The sequence below is a fragment of the Pieris brassicae genome, chromosome 7 (assembly GCF_905147105.1).
Source record: "Pieris brassicae chromosome 7, ilPieBrab1.1, whole genome shotgun sequence".
Classification (NCBI taxonomy): domain Eukaryota; kingdom Metazoa; phylum Arthropoda; class Insecta; order Lepidoptera; family Pieridae; genus Pieris; species Pieris brassicae.
In genome coordinates, this window is record NC_059671.1 from 10,922,194 (window position 1) to 10,949,038 (window position 26,845).

General features: G+C 42.5%; 2 protein-coding genes and 2 long non-coding RNA genes across 5 annotated transcripts; 2 read left to right on the forward strand and 2 right to left on the reverse strand.

Moving 5' to 3' along the window:
* The first annotated feature begins 1,390 nt into the window (after positions 1–1,390).
* LOC123711648 (tuberin) lies at positions 1,391–11,141 on the forward strand. 2 transcript variants are annotated; one of them, XM_045664305.1, is made up of 16 exons: positions 1,391–1,888; positions 1,967–2,094; positions 2,446–2,700; positions 3,257–3,917; positions 3,994–4,472; positions 4,542–5,147; positions 5,218–5,978; positions 8,170–8,379; positions 8,453–8,738; positions 8,812–8,870; positions 8,957–9,107; positions 9,181–9,347; positions 9,429–9,606; positions 9,681–9,802; positions 9,877–10,108; positions 10,174–11,141. In XM_045664305.1, exons 1-16 carry the CDS (start codon positions 1,816–1,818, stop codon positions 10,918–10,920), a joined length of 5,115 nt encoding a protein of 1,704 aa, XP_045520261.1. In that variant the 5' UTR covers positions 1,391–1,815; the 3' UTR covers positions 10,921–11,141. The 2 variants fall into 2 exon arrangements, with proteins under 2 accessions (XP_045520261.1, XP_045520260.1); XM_045664304.1 differs by having other exon boundaries at positions 1,392–1,888; positions 1,958–2,094.
* A 3,887-nt stretch (positions 11,142–15,028) lies between these two features.
* Positions 15,029–17,440, reverse strand: LOC123712507. The gene is made up of 4 exons (XR_006754103.1): positions 17,232–17,440; positions 16,840–16,941; positions 16,208–16,348; positions 15,029–15,828 (listed from the first exon to the last, which is right to left on the reverse strand). It is a non-coding gene; the product is annotated as an uncharacterized LOC123712507 (long non-coding RNA).
* A 3,867-nt stretch (positions 17,441–21,307) lies between these two features.
* Positions 21,308–21,848, reverse strand: LOC123712506 (28S ribosomal protein S33, mitochondrial). The gene has a single exon (XM_045665622.1). The coding sequence runs from the start codon at positions 21,742–21,744 to the stop codon at positions 21,397–21,399; it is 348 nt and encodes a 115-aa protein (XP_045521578.1). The 5' UTR covers positions 21,745–21,848; the 3' UTR covers positions 21,308–21,396.
* A 2,391-nt stretch (positions 21,849–24,239) lies between these two features.
* Positions 24,240–26,093, forward strand: LOC123712039. The gene is made up of 3 exons (XR_006754037.1): positions 24,240–24,583; positions 25,106–25,237; positions 25,627–26,093. It is a non-coding gene; the product is annotated as an uncharacterized LOC123712039 (long non-coding RNA).
* The last annotated feature ends 752 nt before the right edge of the window (positions 26,094–26,845 follow it).

Consider the following 26,845-nt stretch of genomic DNA (forward strand, 5'->3'; position numbering starts at 1 on the left):
AGCATAAACTAAGATTTAGTATTTATAGACATTTTGCCACTGCTGCCAGGTGACAGATACGATATCACACCAGTAATTTTTAAGATCTCTCAGAAATGGGGTATGAACAGTTATATAAATAATAATGTGTGATTATTTTATTTCATGTATTTCATAGGTATTTATCAAGATCATTTACCACTTCTTTGAATTCAAAGTCTATGGATCTAAAAAGGATTTAATGTATTATTTTGTATCATAATCAAAGATTAGTGCTTCTACTATAAGATTTAGGTTATATTATATAGTAATAACCACAAAGTTTTAGAATTACAGCTACTTGAATATATTGACGTAACGGACCAATGTATGCATACTGTTTTATTAAAACTTCATTATTGTGCGATATCTTGATTTAATTTACTATGAAACTTAACAGTACATTTACCAATATTTGTTGTATCAAATTAACGTTTGTTTTTGTGTAATAGGAGGCAAACGGGCAGGAGACTCACTTGATGTTAAGTGATACCGCTGCTCATGGACACTCGCATTGCCAGAAGGCTCGCAAGTGCTTGCCGGCCTTTCAAGAATTGGTACTCTTTTCTTGAAGGATCCTAAGTCGAATTGGTTCGGAAATACTTCAGTGGGCAGCTGGTTCCACAAAGTGGTGGTGCGTGGCAAAAACTGCATTAAAAAGCGCTCAGTCGTAGAACGTGTAACCGATAGTGAAACTCAGCTGCAGGTATTAGACTGAACAACTCTTCTGAACACTCCCCATGGTAAATGCGGTAGAAGATGCAGAGAGACCCAACATCTCTTTGCAACGTCAAGGGAACAAGTCGCACGGAAAGTGATTGGTCGTCGACGATTCGAATAGCTCTTCGTTGAATACGGTCAAGTGGAAGGAGATGGTACTTGGGAGCTCCCGCCCAGAGGTGAGAACAGTATTCCATGTGGGGCCGAATTTACGCTTTATAGAGTTGCAAGCGGTGGCCCGAAGTGAAGTACCGTTTCACCTTGCTGAGCACACCAAGCTCTTTCGAGGCTAATTTAGCCGTCCCTACCAAAAGACCTCGAAACTGAACGTGATTCGATATGTCAACGCCCAGTATTCCGATGTTAGCTGGGGCTTTAAGAAGAGAGCCTTGAAAGAGGTAAGTAGCAACAAAGGGAGTTTTTTTTAGCGGAAAACGAGCAGACTTGTGTCTTCTTGGGGTTAAATTGGACTAAATTTAGTCTACCCCAGTCCGATACTCCAAAACGGAAATTTAATTCAAAATATGAATAAAGATTTTTCGTTAGTCCATTATGTCACAAAGCAAAAAAATTTAACTATGCCCACGTATTGGCTGAGCATTGTTAAATAATAAAATAGATATATTCTAGTTATGTGGGTACTGTATCTATAGGTAATAAATAGGCCTTCCTTTGATAAGGATACTTACGGCTGATAGCCATGGTGACGACGTAGTGCGTCACGACTTGAGAATAATAATTTTGTCTCAAGCGCCGGGCATAATTCATCAGTATCGCGCTATCACGTATTGTCATCTGTCATTGTCAGATTGTAGATAACAGCTGTTAAAAAAAATAAAAACTTCAAAATTTCGTGGTTGACGGCAGCCCTCAGCAGGGAGGAGAATGTTTAATGAAATATTCTTAATTAGAAAATTAAGGAGTTTTGTTATTTATTAATATAAAAGCGAAGCGGTATTGGTATCATTTAAATCAAATGTGTATTTTTATTTCCAACATACGCATAGGTAGTCGCTATACTAACGGCTTAGGATATACTGGTCCGCCGTCCGGTGGAAAGTTCACTATTTTCTCAGTATGACTTCAAGAGACCGAGACACTAAGACCCTTCAAGATAAGTTTAAGGGGTTCTTTAAGAAAGGTGGTTCGGGTAAGTAATTGATCCCAATAAATTCTAAATAAATAAAGCATGTTGTAAATATAATACTATGCGGGTCAGCTTCCGCAGGCAGTCATCACGAGCTGGCAATAACACCGGAGTTGCGACGTGAGCTAGGACCTGAAACACCTTTGCACCGTCGGCTTCGTGCCTTTAAAGAACTCGGAGAAAAGGCTTTGCACACTCGTATACAAGAGGTACATACCATTGTTCATCATTTTTTGGCAATAATTTTTTTAAGCTTATTAACTATTCACTAAGTTAATATATAATTACCACTTATCGTTGTAATAAATAATAAAAAATGATAAAAAATGATAATAAAAAGTGAGTACATTATAAGACAGTTGCTTAATGATTATTAGTAAATTGAAATTACTTATTATAATAATACATTTACAATAAATGTAGTAGGTCTGGTATGGGTTAAGTAATGTATGATTATAATAGTGTGTGTAATAGGTTTGATTCTGAAGAGCCAAGATCCATCCCTTTAGTAGCTACTGTTTACTGGGCACATAAAATAGTAATTTAATAACCATTTGCAGGGTGAAGTAGAAAAAATTTGGGCTAGTACTAGGGATTTGCTTGAGGATGTAAATGTGGAACCACGGCAAGCTGTATTGGGTTTGCTTTGCTGCATAGCAGAGGGACAGCCCGATTTACTTCTGATGCGCTCGGTGCTGTTTCGCTATTTGCGTGAGGCGCCACCACACTGCCGTCCGCAGGACTTCGCACTAAGATTTAAGCTGTTACATGCACTCACAAACTCTGGCAAGGACATCAAGTGCTTGGAGGAACAGGTATTTAAGGCTTATTTACTAATAATAATATGTGAGATATTAATTAAGCTCTTGAATTAACCTTCTGTATTCTATGGCTGAAGTAGCACTTCAGGAAATGCAGCCACAAGGATTCTTGTATGTTTTTGAACACTGCTAATCATGAATTTATCTACGAAAGGGCTAGTATATTTTTGGAAAGCCAGTCAGAAGATATTTTTTCTGTAGAGTAGAAAAACATGGCACACAGAAAGTAGAGAATAGGTTCTTGTATAAAAAGGTAGTAGTAGCATAAAAGTGTCTTTCAGTTACCACAAATGTGGCTTTTGTAATATTCCAGACTTCATAGATGCCAGTCTGCTTATATTGCAGGTGTACATAGAAACTTTTCCCTTTATACAGTATCAAAAAACAAATGGTGTATATTGCAATCCAAACACAGCACATTATGTACATGTACTGTGCCTGCAATATCACAGTTTTCCTGTCTCAGCTGCGGGTTGTGTCTATAACATATCATATCCTGATATCAGGGATAAAATGCGCGTTTTATGCGATGTGTTAAATGTGGAAATAGATCGGGCCACTGCTGGTGCAGTGGCTGGGCGAGACGGCGGACGAGTCTGCTGGCGAAGTCAGGGCGCAGCTGCCGGCGCTGGTGTCCCTTGCCACGAACGTAGTGAAGTTCAATGCCGTGTACCTGGAGGAGGCTGATGTGCACGCGCTGGTGGAGCGCGCGTGTCGGCTTGCGGCGCACGCCCCCGACGCTCCGCCTGTACTGGCGTGTCTGGCGCTGCTCGAGGCCGTGCTGAGCTACTCGCTGCTGCCGCGCGGCGCCCTGCCGTCGCTAGTCTCGGCGCTGTGCCGCACCGTCAACCATGAGCACTACTGCCAGCACAGCTGGCGACTCATGCGTCACGTCGTCGGGGGTGACGTGGGCTACGCGGCGCTCGGCGAGCTCACGGCGGCGGCGGGCGCGGAGGAGGCCGGCGTGGCGCGCGGCGCCGTATTCTTCCTCAGCTCGGCGCTGTGGGGCGGGCGTCGTGTGCCCACGCTGCAGGTGTCGCCGGCGGCCGTGCTGCCCGCGTTGCGCCGGACGCTCCGCTTGCGCCACGCCGTGCTCGCGTACGAGCTGCTGGTGGCCCTGCACACGCTGGTGGCGCGGGCGCACGCTGACCTGCACTCTCTGGCCTGGGACCTGCTGCTCGACATCGTGCAGGACGTCGTCGACCTCGACCGTGACTATTTACTATTTTTCATATAGTTTTAAGCGATCTCGTCGAACCCGGGAGTGAACGTCGAATTTCGGCGCAGGGAGCTTCGAGCCGCCGAACGACCTGGTCCACTCGCGGTTGCACGCGCTCATCTCGTCCGTCGAGGAGCTCCAGGAGGCGGGTCAGTTTCGCGGCGACCCCGAGCGGCTGCTGGATCTGTTGGATCTCTGCGGCCACGAGCGACCCGAAGCCTCCGTCGTGCGCCTCATCTCGGCGCGTGGCGCCGCCCTCGACGGCCACTCGGCGACGGCGGCGCTCGCCCTGGCCGATCGCTACGTGCGCCGGGAGCCGCGCCTGGCCGTCCGCCTGCACGCGCTGCAGACGTTGCTGGCCTACATCCGCCGCACGCGGTGCTCGGCGCGCGAGGAGATCGCCGAGCGCGTGGGTTGCGCGCTGGCCGGACTGTGCGCCGGGGACGCCGAGTGCGCCCTCCGCGCGGCCTCCGCCCGGGCCCTGCCCGACCTGGCCGCGCTCTGCTCGCCCGACGCCTGCATCGACCTCGTCGACCAGCTCGAGAAGGTACCTCCAACGTTCCGACGGGACCGCGCGTTCGTTTCTTCCGAAATCATTTCGAAAGCCGTTCGCCAGATCCTGAACCGGCCGTTCGAAATGTACGTGTCGGATGTGTCCATCCCGGCGGACGCGGACACGAGTGACGCGGCGGCGGCGCGGGCCGGCCTCGCCGGAGTGCTACACGAGCGGCTGCCGCGGGCGCCCGCCGCGCCGGCCGCCCGAGCGCTGCTCGTGCTGCTGGACCACCTGGACCTGCACTACCGCCGTCCCGCGGTCTACCTGCACCACCCGGAGTTGCGTCGCGCCATCCTCGACATGCTCTTCGCGCTGCGGACCAACTCTTTCCACTGGGTCGGCTTCTGCTACGACGCGGCGGGCGCGGCCGTGTGGGGCCCGGCGGCCCTGCGTCTGCGGCCGGTCTGCTCGCCCTACCTGGTGGCCGAGCCGCCAGCCGCCCGCGGCGCTCCCCCGCGGGAACCGACGCAGGCCGCGGCCGGCGCCTGTGCCTTTCCCGCGGGCCGCGCGGCTCGCGTGCTCGTGGCGGCCGTGTCGCGAGAGGCCGATTGGCGCGTGACGGCGCACGTGCTGCGCGCGCTGCCGCACCTGCTGCAGGCGCGCGCCCTCGCGCTCGGCCGCCGCGCGCAAGACATCGACCTGCTGGCTTCGACCCTCTGCTCCGTGGTAGGATCCGTCGCTCCCGGTCGCCTCCCTCCCTCGAGCTCCCTCGCGACTGACCCGCTTCGCGCCGCAGGTATCGGAGGCGGGCGGCGGTGCGGTGTCGGTGTCGGAACTGCATGCGGCGGCGCTGCCGGCGCTGGCCGCCATGGCGCCCTACAACGCCTTTCTGGAGCCGCACACCCAGCAGCGGGTCGTGCGGTGCCTCCTGAAACACGGTATGGCGCTGCGCGCGCCGCAGCCGTACATCGCGGCGCTGACGCTCTTCGCGCTGGAGATGCGCGAGACGATGGTGCGGATGCTGCCCGAGGTGCTGCTGGACCTGTCCAAGATCTCGGATACGGCGGCCATCGCGAGCCCCATGCTTGAGTTCTTGTCGACGCTGACGCGGCTTCCCAGCGCCTTCGCCTCGTTCGTGGAAGACCAGTACATGTCGGTGTTCGCGATCCTGCTGCCGTACACGAACCCGTCGCGCTACAACCACTACGTGGTGTCCCTCGCGCACCACGTGATCGCCGCCTGGTTCCTCAAGTGTCGCCTCTCGTACCGCCGCAACTTCGTGCGTTTCATCATTCACGGCCTGCACAACTACGTCATCGTGCCCTTCGAGGAGCGGCTGCAGAGGGGCCACGCCCCCGAGCCTACCAACGAGGACTCGTCCAACCGCCAGCGCAGCTCCAGCCTGGGCTCGCGTGCGACGCCGCGGCCTCTGGCCGGAAGGACGGAGAGAGCGACAGGATCCAGCGCTCCCGCTGCCTTCCACGTCGAGCTCACAGAGACGTGCGTGGACCTGCTGGCGCGCTACACCTTCACGCCCTGCAGCGTCAAGCCGCACAGGTGAGTGACCAGCATTCTTTCGTTCGTAGCTCGATTATGTATATCGCTGATCTGCTGAACTCACTACAGATTTCACATTCTCTCTTTGCCGACGACACGAATTTGTTTGTAAATCCACTCTCCCAACCTCGAGCTATAAAGAGTGGTTTAGATGATATTTTTGATTGGACCGAGCAGTGGCTATTGTCATTAAGTAAACTAACTAACAAGCAAAATTAAATAACATATCTGTCAACACAAAATAGATAATTAATAATCTAAGAAATATAATTATTTCTTGACATCTCCCCCCCCCTCCTCAAATAAATATAAAGTACCGTTACATAATCTGCGTCGGATTGTCTCTCCCTAAATTTCGACTATGTACTTGCATATTTGTATTTTTACCATGCCTCCTGCTGATAGAGGACAAATATTTGTTTTTAATACAGTTTCTCAAAAAGTGGCGTATTACAGGGACGTATAGCGTTCGGGATGTGGGTTCTCTTTCAACTGTCAAAACAATGTCTATTAAAAAGAAAAAACCTAGCACTAAGTTTTTACTAAAATAAATTATAGAAGTTTTTATGATTCATGCAAATATTTCTAAAATGAAGCTACTAATTTTTTTCAATATCAGATTTAATGATTTGATTCAATGAGTTAGGTTTCATTTCATTTCATCTCAGTAAATTTCATTTCATATCAATAAAAAAAATCTACTGAAATTTGGCTGTATGGGCATAGTTCTCTTTGCCTACCCAGAATGGGTGAAGAAAACAAAAAATCCCTGCTTATATTCTTTTACGGTTGGCGCCATTTTCCAAAAGTGTTCTTTGCTAGTTTAGTTGTTTGTTGCACAAAATGAGTAATTTCGACGACATTTTATTTGAATTAACACCACCGGAACTCAGTATAACTGCACAAAATGCTTCGGAGAACATTTTACCGGAAAAGTAAAAGGGTCGCTACGAAAAAAAGGAAATAGTTTTATTAAATTGCTTCATTTTTTCGCAACTGTATTAAAAATAGTTGTTTAGTACACGAGCGGAACTGTCATTACAACTTGTTCCGACTGTCAACCTGTAGACATTTGTCGGGACTCCTGGCAATGACGGGCTTTCCGCACTTAGAATTTGGAATCTGTCATTTTTATATGACTGAAAACGTTTCAAGCCAAACCGGTACAATATTTTGCGATATTAAAATGGAGTGTGATAAAGAGAATTGAATCGCTGTGATTGCATTGCACTAAGTAGGAATGGAGCCAAATGCCATTTTTAAAACTATGCTTGGTATTAGTAAAATATTTAAGTAATTATAATATATATTTAAGTAGCAGTAATCGTACGAAAAGGGTGGTCAAAGCAGCAAGGGAAAGAATTCGAAGAAATCATGTCGAAGAAATTATCTCGGGAGATGAAGATTGCACCTAGAACTATGTCGCGTATATTAAAAGATGACTCAGGACTTGTGGTCTATAAGAGACGTACTGTTCATTTCTTGACTGATAATTTTAAAAAAAAGAATAGAGTGGTAAAATTGGAACAACTACTGAAACGGTACGCAAAGGGAGGCCACAGAAAAAATGTTGTTTAAGGTTGAAATTTCTTTACAATTGAGATATTTTAACAAACACAATAACCGTATGCTCAACGCTTTAAGAAAGCTTCCCAATTGGGAACTAGACTAATTAGCCGACAGAGTGCAACGTGGGCATTTTCAGACTTCAGTGATAAAAAAAAGTTCAAGTGGAATCGAGAATGGTTTAGCTGTAGAATTAGACAAGTTTAATTTTTTTTTATTTAAGGCGCGTGCGCTGTACGACGGCCTTGGGATCGCCAGTTTACTGTTATTTTTATAGGACAGGAGTTAAACCCGAGAGGAGCTCTCACCCAGAGGTGAGAGCAGTACTGCGTGTGGAGCCGAATTTATGCTATATAGTCGCATGGGCCTGGTATTCCGATGCAGGATATGACAGGAGGAAAGTGTGACTTGTGACTTGTCGGTTAAAATTGGACTAGATTATGTCGACCCCTGTCCGAAACTCTGAACTTTATTTTCATAAGTTATTCATTTATTTATATATTTAATTAAATCTCACTAACAACATAAATGTACGTCTACGGAGAAATCGGAAAATAAAGTGGGTTATTTAAATGAAAACTAGGTTAGCCTTTTGATCCCGTGGACCTGATGTGCGCATTCGCAGGAGCGAAGCGGCGGAGTTTCTGCTGCGGGGCGGTCAGGCCACCACGTGGCTGGTCGGGCACAAGCTGCTCACCGTCACCACGTCGGGCTGTACGCAGGTGGCAGCACGACGCGGCCTGTGCGAGCGTTGCGCCACCCTCTGCCGACCCGCCGATGCCTCCCGGCCGACCCTCGTCGACCCGCCCGACGACGACGGCGCCGACGTCGAACGGTGAGACCCGCCTACGGACGTCCCTTCGCCGCGCGTAGTGACGTCTGACCGTCGTCTTCGTCCGTCGTTGCAGACAGGTGTCGTCGGACAACAGATCGACGGACCTCCTGGCCGACGCGATCGAGCAGTTCACGCGGCGACTCGACAGAATATCGAAGGAGGCGGCGGGGCCGGAGAGCGAAGGCCGCCGCGCGCCGGAGGGCGGAGCGTGCGGCTGCCGCTGTGCGCGTTGGGCCCAGCTGCACGTGCGATCGCCCACCGGCGACGTGGCCTGGCTGCTGCGCATGCAGAACCACGTCAGCGCCCCGCAGCTGCACGACTGGCCGCTTCATGACGTACTGGCGCTGCTGTCGCCACCGGTCGATGTCGTTCCGGTCGCGCGTCCGCGTCCTCACGAATAATAATCATAACCGACGGCCGAACTCGTTTCAGGTGGCGGATGAGTCGCAGACGAGCCGAAGGCCCCAGGCGGCGGATCTGCACAAGTCGAGGTAACCGCTCGCGACATTCTACGTTTTGCCGCCACGTCCGTCTTCTCTCTTATGTCGAAGAGCCAAAGAGTTCGCCCGAATTTCAGCTCGGACTCCGTGGTGGCCGGAGACCGGCGCCAGGCGCAGCCTCCGGCACCGCCGTCGCAGCGCACTTTGGGCACGCAGCCCATCAATATCCCGAGTTCGCCGCAGCGCATGCCCACCGACGACGACGATATGCTGCTCGTCGTCCCCGAGGTCAGTCCACGGATCCCGAGGGAGCCCCGCGACGCCCCGACACCGACTGACGTCCCTTTGTCTTTCGCGGCAGGGTAAGAGTCGACACCCGGTGCGACGCTCCAACTCCTCGCCCGAGATGTCGTCCTCGTGGAAGATAGGCCTCCGCGAGCCTCCCGGCCCCGCTGCCGTAGACGACGCTCCGGAGAGTGGCGGCGCGCCCGATGACGAGATGATTCCGCTGCCGGTCTGCGAGCCCACGTACGCCACTTTAGTCCACCCCCGTAGACAGGTCGCCACCATTTGCCTCGCGCTCGAGGGCTAATCTCCAAATTCCCGCAGGACCGCCGCGACGTCGCTGGCGTCGAAGAAGGCGAAAAAGAGCGACCTGCGCGTGTCGTGCGAGGCCATCCCCGAAGAGAGCGGCACCTCCCCCCAGCCGCCGCGGCTGCACCCCCACCTCGTCACCTACAACTCCGACCCCGGGGACGCCGAAGCCGCGCCCCACCACCTGCAAAAGGTACCCCGGCCGGCCGTTAGGAACGGCCCCGACGTCCCACGTCCCGCGTCTCTCACGGCTACGTTGCTTTGCAGACGAGCAGCGACAGCACGGTCCCGCTGGCGGCCGACGAGCTCCCTCCGCTGGCGCGCTCCAAGCGGTCTAACACCATCTCCGTCATGAGCCCCACCGACCGCGCCAGGTATCGGCCCGGACGGTAAGTCTCCCCCTCGCCCTACGTTCGCACTTTGCACAGGTTCGATTCCGGCCGTTGATTCGAACTCTGCGCAGGGATGGAGCCACGAGTGGAGGCGCGGCGGCGGCGGCGGGCAGCGTTTCGCCGTCCTTCGTGTTCCTGCAGCTGTACCACAACATGAGCACTCGGCCCCTGTCGCCGGCCGTGCCGGGCGAGGCGCCAACGCCGCTGGGGGCCGCGTGCGAGCGGCCGCTGCGCGTGAGCGGCGCGCAGCACGAGCGCACGCTGAAGAACATTGACCTGGTGCCGCCTATAGAGACGTACAAGGTGAGCGGGCCTCCGGCCGGGCCGCGCTCCGTTCCCGCCGCGTCTCACGGAATTTGATCGCGCAGGTGGGAGTGCTGTACGTGGGGCCCGGTCAGGCGGACGACGAGGTGGCCATCCTGCGAAACGAGTACGGCAGCGTGCGCTACTCGGAGTTCGTGCGCGGCCTGGGCGCTCTGGTGCCGCTGGCGGGCGCCGGCGACGGGCTGTTCCTGAGCGTGGAAGGCGGCGGACGCGACGGCCGCTACACGTACGTGTGGAGCGACGACCTGCTGCAGGTGCAGTACCACGTGGCGACGGCCATGCCGCTGGCTCCGGGCGACCCCACCTGCAACGAGAAGCGCAAGTACGTCGGCAACGACTACGTGTCCATCGTGTACAACGACTCGGGCCGCGAGTTCGACATCCTGACGATCAAGGGCCAGTTCAACCTGTGCGTGGTGGTGGTGGAGCCGGCCGAGGGTGGGCTGAGCCGGGTGCTCGTCAAGACCAAGAGCGAGCGCATCCGCAGCAAGTTCCTGGCGCACCTGGCGCCCGCCGTGCTGTCGGACGCCAACGCGGCGGCGCTGGCCCGCCAGCAGGCGCTGCACTGCGCTCTGGCGTCGCAGATCTCGCAGTCGCTGGAGAGGCCCGGCGCGCCGCCTTACGCCTCCAACTGCCTAGAGCGGCTGCGGCTCATCAAACGCCTCCGAGCGCGCGTCGAGGCCGAGCGTCGCGCACAAGCCGCTCGCGCGCCGCCGCCGTATCATGCCTCGCCGCACTCGGCGCACGCGCAGCGCCGCGTCGCCATCGACGACTTCAACGACTACACCTAGCGGCCGACGGCCGCGCGAATTAGTTTGGGCAGCTGAGAGCGACGCGCCGTTCCGTGCTCGCGAAAGCGGATGCACGATGATTGTTTTATTGTGACGTGTGATAGCTTTTATCAATTATAAAAACACAATATTAATAAAATATTATTGAACTACGTTGTACGAATTTCTTGAGGGTTCTCGACGCTGTACACCGTTTTTTACAATAAAAACCCGATCGCAAAGAATGACTTTTATATAGCATCCTTTCCTTTATACGAACTTCGACAATCTACAACTAACCTTGAGCAATTTGGAAATTGAGGTAGATGTCATGATATTAACTGAATGCAGATTGAATAATACAACGCTTATTCCTCAACTTGGCCAATATTCTTCATATTATACTACGAATCAGTTTCCTCAGAATGATGGCGTAGTGGCCTATATCAGGAATAATCTTAGAAAATGCATCTTGTATACAAATCGAGGTATCATTTCATATTTCTCCTTCTATTACGAACTCAGACACATTTCTTTAATCGCTTCGTCTGCACTTGGATCATGTAAAGAACAAGAAAAATATAGTCATCACCGATGATATAAATCTAATTTACTGTACGAGCCAAGGCTGTACATTTTGCTCACTCAGGCTTTCTTAGTTTATAAGCGTGATGATCCCTATGTACGTGCCAAGGTTCGTACATTCTTGCTCATTTACAAGCATCACAAATTCCTATGTTTGTACGTGCCATGGATGTACATTTCGATCACTTATAAGCGTGACGATTTCCCAAATCGTCGGAGTTAAGTCCCGAGAGTATAGCCCGACGCAGACACTCTCTTCTACATACAGTTATTCGTTCATAGCGATTAACTAAATCATGGGAGTTACACCCCGAGAGCATAGCCAGACGTAGGCACTCTCTTTGACTGTTAAATTGTATTCATTCGGTACATATCAATTAGCACGTCATTATTTCGCTCATATTCTATTGTAACACGCGAGTGGTAAATATAGAGTAAATCAATAAATCTCTATTATTTAAAGCATCCCGTTGACCCAGGAACCGTACATTTACAATGTCGACAACAGTTACCGAAATAACAGACTAAACTGCCGGGACATCTCTCCCAACTAGAAATAATAACTGTCTTGACCATGTTATGATAAAACAACAAAATAAAAAAATTCTGGCAAAAGTAGCTGTATATGTAATAAAATCTATTTCAGATCATCTTATGGTATTTTTAAGTTTACAGAAACTAAATCTGCATAACGCAGTAGAGGCAAAAAAACTAAAAACCTATACAGATTTTGATAAAGCGGTAATAAAAATCTAAATAATCTCTTACTTTGCGAGGATCCAAATGTAGTTATTGATAAATTAATGAATAAGATTTAAAAATCCTTATAAGAAATAAAATAATTACGAATATATCAAAAAAATATCACCTATGGGGTTCCGCAAGGAAGCATAATAGGTCCAACATTATTTTTAATATATGTTAATGCAAAAAAATCTTTGCTATTAAAAAGAGTGGCGGAGAGTTTATTGCCAGTTCTTCTCTTCCGTTCTACGCCCTTGATTTGAGAACTGGCAATGTATATTTCTTTTTTATTGACGTTCATAAGTGTACATTGTGTTACCTATATGAATAAATGATTTTTGACTATTAAGTATTCTAAAACTTGATCACCCACCTAAAGATTTTAAAATACTTAACTGTGATATGCAAAGAGACAGTAACTGCTCGTGTCCTCCAATAACAAATGTTAGCTCTAACAAATATTTAGGCATTCATATAGACGAGCGACTATCATGGTATCCCCATATAGAGTCCATGACTGGTATATTAAGGAAATTAACATACATTTATAAAATTTTGTGACACATTACATCGTATGTAATACTTACAAGAATTTACATAGCACTTGTTCAGTCCGTATTGACATATTGCATAAACATAAGGGGAGTGGCTAATAAATCAATTGGAACGGAGCAACATAGGGCTTATAAATACACCTTACGCAGTGTTAGAGCTTTTTCTGAGACCTAGTATGTTCAAAAACAAAAATAAAAGATGTAATTAAATTATATATAAATATATTTTAAGGAATGTATAATTAAGTTTGTTATGGAAGAACTGGGAACCCTGACACCAGGTATTTTGTACTTAAAAGGGTTCCCAAATCTTACACATAGTAGTGTAGTGCATATATACTTAAAATGAATAAACACATTTTTATTATTAGGGTGACTTCGCAACGGACGCGTTAATACAAGAAAAAACAAAAACTGTCAAACCTTGCTTATTAAGAATAACGAAACCTTAAATCTTTTAACCCTAGAAAGATAGTCTGCGTAAAATTTACGCATGCGTTTTCGAATAATTGCTCTATTTTTCTGATTAACGCGAATTCATAGCTGTGCGTGTAGGGCATCTCATTCGTCGCTGGGATCTGCCGCGTGGCGTATGTGCATAGAGAAATAATATATACTGGGAATAGAGAGCCATCTTACAGCTTTTTTGGTCATATCTTAATCTATACGTCATTGTGACCATGCAACGCCATCTCTTATCGATATCAAAAACTAACTATATATATGTTGTGTGTGTACCAACACATAGGCTATGCACTATAAAAGGTAGAGAATTAGGTACAAGTACTACAATGGTATAGATTATATAGGAATATATTATAATATAATCTAGACCATAGTAGTACTTGTACCTAGTTCTTATTAGTTTAATCAATATTAAAGTTCGACAGTAGAGTAACTCATATTGGTTGTATTACAATATTTGTAACTGCTTTACTTCAATACCCATAAACTGACAAAAAATATTTATTTACCTACATGATACAATTAATTAAATAAAAGACTACTAACAAAAACGAAATATTTATTTCTTAAAATGTTTCTGTTTGTTGAAATATTCTTGGGCGAAAGATTTCATTTCATCATCACTTATTTACATCACATAATATTCGGTTGATTGACCTGCACCAACTGTATATTCAGACATTCAGTGTCATTTCTTCAAATTTTTTTTGAGAGCCTCTTTATGTGTTAAAAGTTTGAAGGGAAATTACACACTTTGGAACAGTTTTAATAAATGTGTCACACATACACTTTCACACTTTGTATTTCCTTAAAACATTGATCTAACTCGAGCGATGGATAATTTAACCACTTCATATTTTTTAAATATTCTTTTGATTGTATGTAGCTGTTGTTTGTTTCATTGTGCCCTAACACATCTTTTGCATGTTTTGCAACTTTTAATGATAAATTTCAAACACTTTGACTGGACCCAGCTGCAAACGTATGCCCCTTGTCCCCCCTGAATTTTACTTTCTTCGGGAATGTCAGCTTCTATCAGTTGATTTTCTTTGAGAAAAAAGTCTAAGATTTGCAGGCAATTGTTTTTATCTTCTGCACAATTAGATCGCACTGAATGGGGCGTGTAATAATTATTAAGCAACAAGCCTTTGAATGCTCCTTCAAAATTTACTCTTGATGTTCCCGAAGAAATTTTCGACTGGATCCTGGTTGAAATTTCTCGCAAGCATGAAATCAAAAAAATTTTTTTGGGACAAAATTTTCCATAGTTCTTGCATACCTTCAATCGTTTTAATGAAATTTTTTTATTGATGGTACAAACAATTCAAGTACACGTATTCTATTTCCTTCTTTTTTTAAGCTATAAATTTGACACTTTTTAAAAGTTGGAGTGCTTTTGCCACAGCTGATGATAACATGAATTTCTTTTCACGGGCCCTTTAAAGACTTTTCCATTTGGCACATGAAGAGAGCTACAATTCATAGAATCAAACCAATTGTCGATTATAAGGAAGAACGGAATTATTTGTCGGCCTGCCTGCGGTAGTACTCCTCGGGCTCGTTACGCTGTGGCAGAAAATTTGCGCCGCTGTTTTCACGCGCATTTTTTTTCTTTTTGCTATATTAACATGTTCCTCTGTTAATTTCTGCAGGCATCGGAGTTCTCCAAATGATTTATCGGCAGCATACAGTAGTTCAATGTATTCCCATTTAATGAGTTTCTGTTTTTGGTCTTCGGGGTCAATATAAACCAAATCTTTGGTAAGAAAGTTATTCCTCAGCCCTTTTAATAAATGTGGAACATCATGAATGGGAATAATTTTTCGTTTGTTCACTTCAAAGAAGTTACCTTTGGTCTCCTTTCCTTTTCTAAGATAATTTACTCTTGTATCGGCCATGAGCTCATTAATGACACTCACATTTAATGTGCTCTGGTCACACATATGTACTGACATAAAACAGTCAAGCCAGTTGCTTGCACATTTTGATAACTTCCTGTATTATTACTTTCAATTCATTTTTGTTCAGGTTACTGGTGAAATAAAAAGCGACAGGTTGTTCGTACCTTTTTTAATGCCCTTCACCATGAAAACCAATGCATAGCTTGCAAATACTTGTTTGTCGTGAGTTGTGAATCCTTTTAATTTGTCGGTTGCTGCATTGTAATGCACTTGCGGCGTAAGTGACATCTCGTCAAAGATTAACGTGCACAGTTTATCTTCGCTTAACTTTTTTCAATTTTTCATAATGACTTTATTGATGCCTGGCTTTACTTTTATTTCAGAAATTAATCTTTTTAAACATTTTGCTGATGGTAATGTAAAATATTTTGCCATCAAGGCATAACACTTGGGCATAACACACAAAGACAAGGACAATACTTTTTCTTTCAAACAAAAACGACGAGCCTTTTGTTTTTTCGCCGTTTGCATCTGCATGACAGTAAACAATTTGGCTTGTGATGTCATACTACTCTAACTACTTTTTCAAAAGTAGTGTTTTTTTATTACTAGTGTAATTTGTTTTTGGTAAACGCTATACCTATTTACTGTCAATTTGGAGGACGCCGTTCTTTCCGAAGCTGTAACAAAAAATATTATTAAATAAAATCAGCCAATTGCAAGTCAAACTCGCGCAATAAGGATTCTGTATCTATAAAAACAGCAAAAAAATAATGTCTATGATATGGGAGCCCCCTTAAATAAATATTTAATGGGGCTCCCATACAATATACATGATGGCCCTCCTACAAGGGGGTTGCTACAGCCTGCGAAAAAAGCTCTTCACTGGCACTCTCCCAAGGCATGTCTCTGTGTGCAAGTCTTCCTTTCGCAACTCGAAGTCACAACTAGCTGGAAGGCTTATAGCCAGCATACTCTATGATTAACTTAACGCATTATTCCTTAATCGAACTCAACTGTTCCAACTCACTATAAAGACTAAAATATGATATAACCAACCTTTTGAAGATCTTTTCTTGCATTAACCATGGTCCAGCATTATAGCAGCATATTCTGAATGCCTTTTTGAGGATATTTTCATGTTGTGCTTAATATTCTGTTGAGTGGTTACTGCAGAAGTAGATGCTGAGCCACAGGCAACTGAAATGATGTCAGATATCTCATTAATTATTTTAATAAAAATAAAGTGTTATGTGTGTGTTTGTGCAATATAACCCTTACAGTGCTCCACTTCTTATACAAAACCGTCAGAGGATATGATACTTTTGTAAAACAGGTATTTAATTAAAGTATTGCTGTCAATACCTCAATGACCTCTATAGCCAAACAAACATGTAGCGAAAGGGGCAGTTGCACCTTGGCATGTTTTTACCTACACAAAATGGACAAAATCGAGGATTTGTATTCCTTATACAAATCCTATCCTCCAATATATAGTTAGATTTTCAATTTTGTTTGAATTTTAACAATCTGCCCTCTGCCTTCCTTATCCAGACTCTACCAGCCACCTGTTTCCAGGCACTCATCGAGGGGACATGCTTGTTTAAGATCTCTACATAAGAACTTGTCTACAAGGAAAGTAGAAGTCAGTTGTCTCTTACTACTCATTCAAAAAGCTATATTGTTATTACCTGATATGGATGACTTAATATTGACATCTTCAATGATGCAGCTGGTGGTAGCTTTGTCCTGGTATATGTTTGAAAGTATTATAATATTATGTTCAGAACAACCTGAAATTAAGAAAGAAGAACCAATGTCAATACAGAAACTATTAAATTAATTGTTATTGCTGATTGATAGAGATATCCAGTAAAATGCACACAAAAAAGAAATACAGGCAAATGATAAATCTCTTTTTTTGAAGTCGCTTAAGTGTTGTGCTACCCACCTGTGCCACCCCCAACCTGCGGAGCCATGGGGTTATGGAGATATTCATGGTTAAAGTTATCAGGTTAGAAAGGTAACGATTTAGAAACCGTGGGCCAAAATATATGATACTGGTTATTTAACTACTCTGTACCTTGATTGGAACACCTCCAAGTGATTTTTTCTGCCAGAATTGCGTCTAAGTATTAAAAAAAATGATTTAAAATTTTGTGTAATGTATTCAAATTCGTAAACAAACCGTACATCTTCTACTTTTTTATTGGTTATTAGAGATGTGACATTCTGCATATGAGATGTGCATTCGGTTTTTTAATAAATCGTATATTTTTAGCATGAAAAATCTTTTTTTTTATATTTACCGATTATTTACTAATTTTGGAACTTTAAAGTTTTAGAATAATAACCCAGAAACAGTTATTAAAAAAAAATATTAATATACTATCGGATTCCACAGACTTCGTTCTGTCAAAAAGATTTGAAATGTGGCAGTTTTTTGTTCCTACCAATTTTATAGTCGGTGCAAAAAATTCTCATGAGGGTGATGTTTCTGCCATCACCCTGATGATAGGCCGATGTGTGAGGTTCAGCTCGGGTGACCAAAGTATCTTCGCTTCCACGAACTTTGGCCACTCTTCTGTGACCCACTAAAAAACCCCAACTGGGATGTCTGCTAGAGGTCTTCAAACTAAGAGGCGAACTTAGTTATTAGGAAAAGGGTTCAAATCTGATTGGAAAATAATCTAAAAGGATAGTGGTAACCTAAAAGTGACAAATATTTAAAAATTGTGTGCCTCATTGATATATTTTCCTATTAGTATGTATTCAAATAATTTTGCTCAGATAGGGATATTAAATTAATAATTAAAAAATTTAATCCTTTTTTTAACGCGATTTGTTTGACAGATGTAATGACGTGAAAACATATGCATTGTCTTGTCAAAGTGGCGTGTGGACGCCATCTTCATCCATTGGGCTATGGTAGGGAGCTCCAGGTCGTGGTGGAGATCGACGTTTCTCACGTAGAAGGGTGCACAGGTCGCGATTCTCATGAATCGCATGCAGGCTGTACGAGGTCACCTTGTGTCTGAGGACATGTGACTCCTTTAATTAGGAGGAAATGGAGGCGAGAGAGGACAAAAGAGGCCTTCTTGCGAACGGCGGCTATATGCTTACGGAATGACACGCCGCTATCGAGTGTGACTCCTAGATATTTGACGGACTTTTGCCAAGGGATGGCTTGCCCGTATAGGGTTACCTCTTTCTTGAGGTGAAATTTTTCCCTAGCGTGAGCACCGGGGTTACCCCTGGCAAAGAGAACTGCTACGCTTTTCTCGGGATTTATTTGGAAGCCCCATTTCCGAAACCATTCGTCCAACGACGTGGTAGCGGTGTGGAGTCTGTCCACGATGACACCTCTATCTTTGTGAGAGAGCGGTGTCATCGGCATAGAGGGCTAGCTCCACATTGGGAGCGCTAGGGATTTGGCCGGTATACAGCGTGAAAAGAAGGGGCGAGAGGACCGAGCCTTGAGGGACTCCGGCCATGATGGGTCGAGGAGACGATAGCGTTCCTTCTACGCGATAGCGCATTGAGCGGTCGGACAAGAAGTCGTGTACGATACGCACGCGTCTTTATGGCACTTTAAGGTGGTAGAGCTTGTAAACCAAGCCGTTGTGCCAGACCTTGTCGAAAGCTTTTGCTATGTCGAAGAAGAGCGCACCCGTGGCTCTCGGTTTCAGGGAGCTATTTATCCCGGAAAGGATGTGCTCCGTAATTTTATGGACTTGATGAACGCACGAGTGGGCCGGCCTGAAGCCAAACTGCTCATCGGGAATCAGCCCCTTTTCTAGGGCAAAGTCTAGGAGGCGCTTTTTAAGTACCTTCTCGTAGAGCTTGCTAAGCTTATTGAGAAGGCTGATAAGGCGGTAACTGGTGGGGTTGTTACGGGGCTTGCCTGGTTTGTGAATACCAATGATAATGGCCTCGTTCCACTGCGCCGGGAAGGTGCAGTTTTCAAGAAGGCAATTGAATATGGCCACTAGTAAGCATATCAGATGGGGCGGGAGGCACCGCAGGACCTTGTTCCAGATGGCGTCGAGACCTGGTGATTTACGAGGCAGACCTCGGCGATCGACGTAGGAGGGAACGGCTCGGAATGGAGGGGCAGTGCTACTATGCGTTCGACCTCGCGGTTCACGTGTTCGACGTGCGCCGGGTCGCTATGGTCGAGATACGGGGTGCACTGCTCCACTAGGTTGACGGCTAAGCACTCGGCTTTTTCGTCGTCGTCGAATGCGTCAGGCAGATTTGGACGCTCTCAAGGGGGCATGGACAAAAATATGGGCATTTAAATCGACGGTCCATATTGAAAAGTTTAGCCTTAATTGTAAAGGATAAAAGCCTCTGAGTCGCAAAACATTTATGAAAAATCTTAGCTTAGGACTGTCTTCTTTGTTTATGCGTAGACGTCTAGAAGCTCCTACTTTGAAGAGATATTTGCGAGACAATATCTCTGATATGTTGCCAGTAGAAGTGCCTGATACATCCGAAGACCATAACAATGAGCCAATAGCAAAAAAAAGGATTTATTGTTCTTTTTGCCCTTCTAAAAAAAGGAGAAAGGCAAATACGTCCTGCAAAAATTATGAAAAAAAGTGATGGGTACGTCGTGAGGATAAGGTCGATATGTGCCAAAGCTGTTTGTAACTTACTTTTATCTAACTCTATGTTTCTAAATTATAAGAAAAACTTACTGTTTATTAGAATAAAAAATAGAAAGAGTATGTGTTATACTATATTATTGGTTTATAGAAGTAGTTGTTTTGGTTTTTTTTTTAAATACAAATAAAGGATTATACAAAATTATCTGCAGTATTAATTATTCTAATATATGTGTATATATACTATAACATACAATTCATTAAAACAAACTAATAAATTTAGACCTACAACTAATTCACATACATGTGTCAATTTTACGCATGATTATCTTTCTTTTATATTTCTAGGGTTAACAAAGTATATTAGACTGGTAACAGTTCTGTTAACTTATTGTATTTTTAGCTTTAACTATTGGCAGAGAGAGAGAGACAACTCTTTTATTTTGACTTAATTTTTACAAGGTTATATTAGAATTTATCAACATCTAATTATAACATTGTCGCTCTAACAGGAATCTGGTACTTTAAACATGGAATTATTTGACTATAGATATAATGTTTGTTGTAGAGATCATTCGAATTCTATTAATATCAAATCAAATGGAGGTGTCATATTGGCAGTCTCCAAAGAAATTTCTAGTTCTTCTCTTTTCAGATTCGAAGCATGGTATCGGATGTTGAGGATTTACGGGTTACCTTACATATAAATATTAATCAAATAATAAAGAAATTTTAAATATGTGTTGTATATCTGACTCCTTTAAAGATTGGGACTCTGGCACATTCTTTAGACAATAGAGATTTAAAATTAAACGATGACTTTGATTTCAGTCTAAGGTTCATTAATTGGAGATTGCCATCTGATTAAGTTTTTATGACACCTTGTAACTATAACAAACACCTAACACCTGGCTTTGCCTGGATAGCTTTATGTTCATAAGTAATCTAAAGTAATTCAATAGTATACAGCTATACTAAACATGTATGCACCATAGTCTTCACCTGAAATTGCTATTCTTTTTACATCTCAATTTTCACATAAGCAGTATCAGCTGTGTGTCAATGTTCAAGAGAAATGAAAACAATCATACATTATTCATTGGATATTTAAGTTAGGTTTACTGTGTATTACTTAACATTATTGGTGGCTTTTTTTTGTGATGAAAAGACTGATTAAATAATCATATCTTATAGATTTTACAAATTGTATGTTTATGCTAAGTAATTTGTGCCAAGGGTTTGTTTATTTAATTTAATAAAAGAAAACATAAGTTCTAAATAAAGCATCTTACCAATTTTGTTTATTTGTTTTGGTAGTGATTTGAACAATTCATTTACTAAATCCATTCATAGCAGCATGTGTGCCCTATGCACACATACTCAATATACAAGTTTCTTATTAGAAATAATTTTTAGTAATCCCTCAACCTTTAAGACCTTTAGTAAACTGTACAACACACAACATATGGAAAGAAAGTGCTCTAGTTTGATAATGAGCTAGGATTTAATAAATGTTGATTTTAAGGGTGATCTTTAAAACTCACTTCTAAAAGCTAAGATTTCTATATTACATGAAACATTAATATTATAAATTTTCACAATCTGACAGAAAAGTATTCATGTTGTCTTTATTTCCAACTACTCCTTCTCCGTGTTCATGTGGCGTTTCCATACTTTTACCTTCCCTCGTAGTGCCCTCAGGCGTTTCATTTCTTCAACAAAGTCCTGATGTTCATCTCTGAACAAACCATACTCTCGCAGCTTCAACATTAGGGCATGTGTTTCTATATGACGAGGGTAATAATGTACTATTTCTTCATTAGTATGAAGAGGTCGAGAAGAAAATATTTTAACAACCTTCATGGAGCTTGGATTTGTCGGTGTTGCGACTTCTCCAAATATTCTATCTGATAACGTTTTCATTCGCCGAGCATAGCTGCTTGTTCCTTTTATTAATTGTGCGTACTTTACATAACTTGAAGTCATTTCAAAACACTACTTTATTTAAATATTTAGTTGTTTTTTTTATATTATTGTATAATTATTAATTATAAACGCATGCGTCAGTGTTGCTAACTCTGAAACCTAGCGGATGGTAAAAACTAAAATCAAGAAGCTACTAAAAATAGTAGTAGTTAAAACTATTGCCATTTCCGAAATTATGTTGTAATTTATATTTGAGATACGGTAGAATTACCGTATTTATTTTATAGTATGTTAAAAGTCAGAGTTAAAATATGAGACATTTTAATCAAAATCAGACAGTATAATTGTTTCAATATTTTTATACGTATCAATATTGTTATTCAATCAGCGAGGGAGATTCAAATATTATATATATTCAATAACAGTTTTTTTCGTGTCGTTTTATAACCTAGAGCGATAAAAACCTCGATGGACGATGGACTTGAAAAAAAACTTATTGTTTTTTTTAAATATTATGGCTATAGTTTTGACTTTATGCCAGTTTCAATGTAATAAGTTTATTCCGTTTTTTCGTTTTGATATCGTTAACACTGCTGTAAACTCTTTAGCACTCAGCATTCAAATGTGGTTGAGACAAAATGGCCAACATAAACCTAAAATAGGTATTCCTTTCTGGAATTCAAATCCAAATCTTTTTGGCAACATTTACCACTCATCATCAATTGATATTGAATTGAAGTTGGGAAAATTCTGGGAAGTAATGGCAATAACGACGAAACTGACACTTCCCCGTCATTAGAAATTACTCTCTCAAGATCAATTTCTGACATAATTTTGTCATTAAAAGGGTAACGTTTACGGATGCCAACACAAGCTCTAATAATCAAGTTTTTACACATATTTCTCAGAATTATGTGTTGCAGGCATTGCACATCGCCTTCGATAAGTCCTAACTATCTTTTCGTAGCCAATCACTGTATTATTTATTTAGCAACCATTCTTCCCGAAACGTCTGCTTATAATGCTTTTTCTTAGCTGGTAATCTATTAAGAAATTTTCTCGATCAGAAGACCATAATATTTTAAAAATTAATAAAAAAAACTCAGATCACAACATAAACAACTAAGACGTACTGACATGTATGAATGAAATGTTATTCGTTTTGGATTAGGAAACAAATAACCTGGGTAAATTAAAAAAAAGTATTCATCGAAATTCAAATACATACAGCTCCACCGAATTCGTTCGTGTAATATCCTGTGTAATAGCTGGAATCACGCTATTGGGGGATTCATCAGTTATGAAAACTGCTGACAAATACATTCAATCCAAATATATATAAAAAAATTAAATCCTCATCCATTATAAATATTGTAGATATGTCTAACGTAGGTACGTAAGTTATGTCAAACGGTCTTTAAATATCTCTTAGAAGTTATAAGTGACTACTTTGTGAGATACTCAATTTATATATATATATATTGTCTAATAACCGTGCATCTATTCAAATATTGTAGGTAACATACATAACACAGGATTTGCCAAGTTTGGGATCAGACAGGTGATTGTGAGATGTGTGAACATATTATTAACCTTTCAGTTTGATTTTTCATGTAAGTATTTCTATACCTTCAGGTATTGATTCTTTTTCGTCGAAGGACTTTTTTATGTAAAGCTTCTTTAGGTGCATGAGGGTAATTTTTTTACGAATGAAATGCAATAATAATAATATTAGCGTCAAGATGTGCAGCGTTTTTGTCGAAGAAAAGGGAGAGAGCGATCGAGATCGCTTGAGAGTGAGAGAGTGCGAAAAGGCGAAGGTAGCATGAAGCAAATAGCCATCGAGCGAGAGTAAGAAGAAGCAAGAGAGAGAACTCGATCTCTCTTACTCAAGAGAGATCGAGAAAAATACACGCTATTGGTTGATGTATTCGTTTAGCAGTTACATAATATAACTTTAGATGGCAATTCTGTCGCATAACGTCTTGTGCAGTAAACGCAGATTTTTTTAATTATTATTATTAGCACGTATACAGTGTGTTACATATCCATTGCACTACTTTTGCCCCACATAATCAATACCTGTACCCCTCTGACGCAACACTATTATAAAAGGAAGCCGACAACAAATATACCAATAGCTTTGATCGGATACCTCACATCGGACCGGTCAAATTCTCAACTAGTAATAAGTATATAATATACAAATTTGTCGTGCACCCCACATCGGGCCGTTTAAATAATCATGTTTAGTTAAGTCTCAATTATTGTAGTAATTTAAATAGATTTTGTTTTTTTGGGATTCACCGCTGGATCTCACTTAATTAATGTTTTGTGTATGTAATTTTAAAGTAATTAAATTTAATGTAATTAAAAATCTATACATCAATTTCATAATATAGGTAAGGACCTAATATTATGAAATAAAACATGTTACGAGCCTTGTAACACACTCACTTTTTCGAATTTGTATCACATTACCCTTTGTCACATGTTCATTTTCATACAAATTCGTTTGGCGTTGGTGAATCACGCCTGTCAAAAAGCGCTTTTGTCTCAAGCCCCTGGCAAAAGAAAAAAAAAAATATAAATATTTTCAATTTTCATATATTATTGGAGCTGTTTGATATGTGATTTACTAATTCTTGCAAAGGAATTTAGGAGGAGGTTGTGTTAAATTGAAATACCTCTCGTTAAAATGAAATTGGATTTTACTAAGAAAGGTCCTCTTAGGAAGGAATTAAGGCATGTTTTGAATATCGACGAAATAACGGATGGTTCAAAAAACCCACCCGAGGAAATTATTATTGAAAAGAATCCTAACACATTAGAAGTAAATAAGACAGGAAACCAGAACTTAGATTCAGCTGATATAAATGATTTGTTTCAGTTACAACTTGTAAGTTTTATTTATTTTTTTACTATCGCTTAGATGCTTTGTGCTCGTTAACGAGGAGTACATAATATTGGAGACCATTAGCGTTACAAATATATATTTAGGTTTAAACCTATGAGATATGAGGCAAAAAAGGTGATAGTACTCATGACCTCTTTTTATTTTGTGGGGCAGAGTTAACATTTATTTTACACATAAAGGAAAAATCAAAATCAACTTCTACACATCTAGTCAGTACAATAGTATAATTATTTACCACACACTTTAGTCTATTTACATTCCATTACTGTACCATAGTCTGATCACACAAAAGACAGACAAAAACATGTTTAACACAGTAAGGTGTTTTCATATTGTATAATTAGATTGTTGCCATGCAGAATCTTCATTAAATACAAAATTCTCATTGTTGTTCCATTTGTAATGTTTTTGGTATTATTGACCTGCTGCATGGATACCATTATTTTATTACTGGATTTACAAATATAACAATTCTGTCACATTTATTATTTATTTTAATTACAGGGAAATGCAAAATTTGTTTGGCTAGACAAATTAAAAGTGGGTCTTTTAATAATACTTATTATTGTGTACATTGGTTTCCTGATTAAAAGTCTCATATATGAAATAAAGAGGATCAGGGATGTTCAGCACATGGTAAAGAGAGTTTAATTTTCCAAGTTTAAATTATAAGATGAGAAGTTCTATGTCACATGCTAATATAATGACAAAACCTTTAAAACACACTGAAAGCCATAGTAGACATGGAGTATATACATAGTTCTTTATACTTAATTAAAAAAGTGTAAAGATTGGTCACACTAAGTTAAGAAAGTGATTGTACTTCATTGTATGTGTATATTGAATACTTCTTTCTTATTAACAATTGAAGTGAAGAGAGCTGGCATCAAAAGTCACAGTTTCACTGTTCCTTTTATTAGAAGAGCAAGACTAGCCTTCTCTTCCTCAGCAGAGCTTTGATGACTACTCCTGGGCCAAATTGACATGTGTAAACGGTCTGTTGACGGTGACCATTATGTTTGCAGGTAAATAGGATGAGGCCAATAATTGCAGCTCTCTATAAGATGGATACAAATGTTGCTAAAGAAGTGCAGAGAGCTGTCAACTCTTATAGTACTTACAATTTGCCCTTGCCAGAGGAAGGGTACACTCATTTTTAGATGCCTTCTTAACTATTCTTGTGTAGAGAGAATCAAGTAAGGATTCTGTCGTAGTAGTGATAAACATAGCAAAATGCATAACATGTTTATGAATATTGATTAATGTTATTGTAGGTTGACGTTCTTGTCAAATAAGGTAGAGGATAGGAAATGTAATCCCGATCTCGCGACATCACGTGCCATTTTTTAGATTTACCTGAAGCGTAACATGACGAGATGTCGTAGGATAAACGAGATCGGTCGTAGTATCAGAAAAGTGAATAAATGCAACCGCAGTGTAGATATATTTGAAAATCCCTCTAATTGTTAACATCGCTTTACTCATAAGGACACGGCTAAAATTGTGTATAGCTGCTTTCACAGCGTTATGTCCTACGGTATTCTACGGCGGGGTCCTGCTGTAGATGTTCAATCCATATTTGTGCTGCAGAAGTGGGCCGTTCAGGAAATTTGTTTTCTCAAGGTAGTCGGTACGGAATAAGTTTAAGTTTCCTAATCCTTGGGATCAATTAGTTCCAGTACAAACAATTTGTATGACTCAAAACTTAGCGATTAAATAGAGTGGCGGAAAGCTTCTTGCCAGTTCTTCTTGCCCGCTCTACGCCCTTGCCTTACATACATGCCTAAATTTACATTTACTACCTGTTCGCAAGGTTTAACCAAAACACTATTCATTTTATTTTAAACCAGCTTTGGCCGCGTTTATTTCGCGTATTTCGGCAGAACATGAGAGACCCCTTCGACGATATTGTGTTTTCGGACTCCTATTTATTATCAATTGGATATTATAAAGTCAGCGAGGTTGTAGGGGGTAACCTCTGGGTGCACAGAATCGATTTTAATATATTTCTACCATTAGAAAGCAAATTTATAAAGATACAGCTATTTTCGTGGTGCAAAGTCAGTCGTTTCTTACGAACGCTGCCTCGAGTCATAGAGCACAATATTTATATGATATAAGAGGAGTCCTCCGCCGCCCCAATCTGTCAAGTATTACCGTATAGCGTATGGCAAAGGAATTGATTTGGCTCGTTTCAATCTGTTAAGCGGCAGCAGGCAAATATAATAATTTATTTTTAAAACA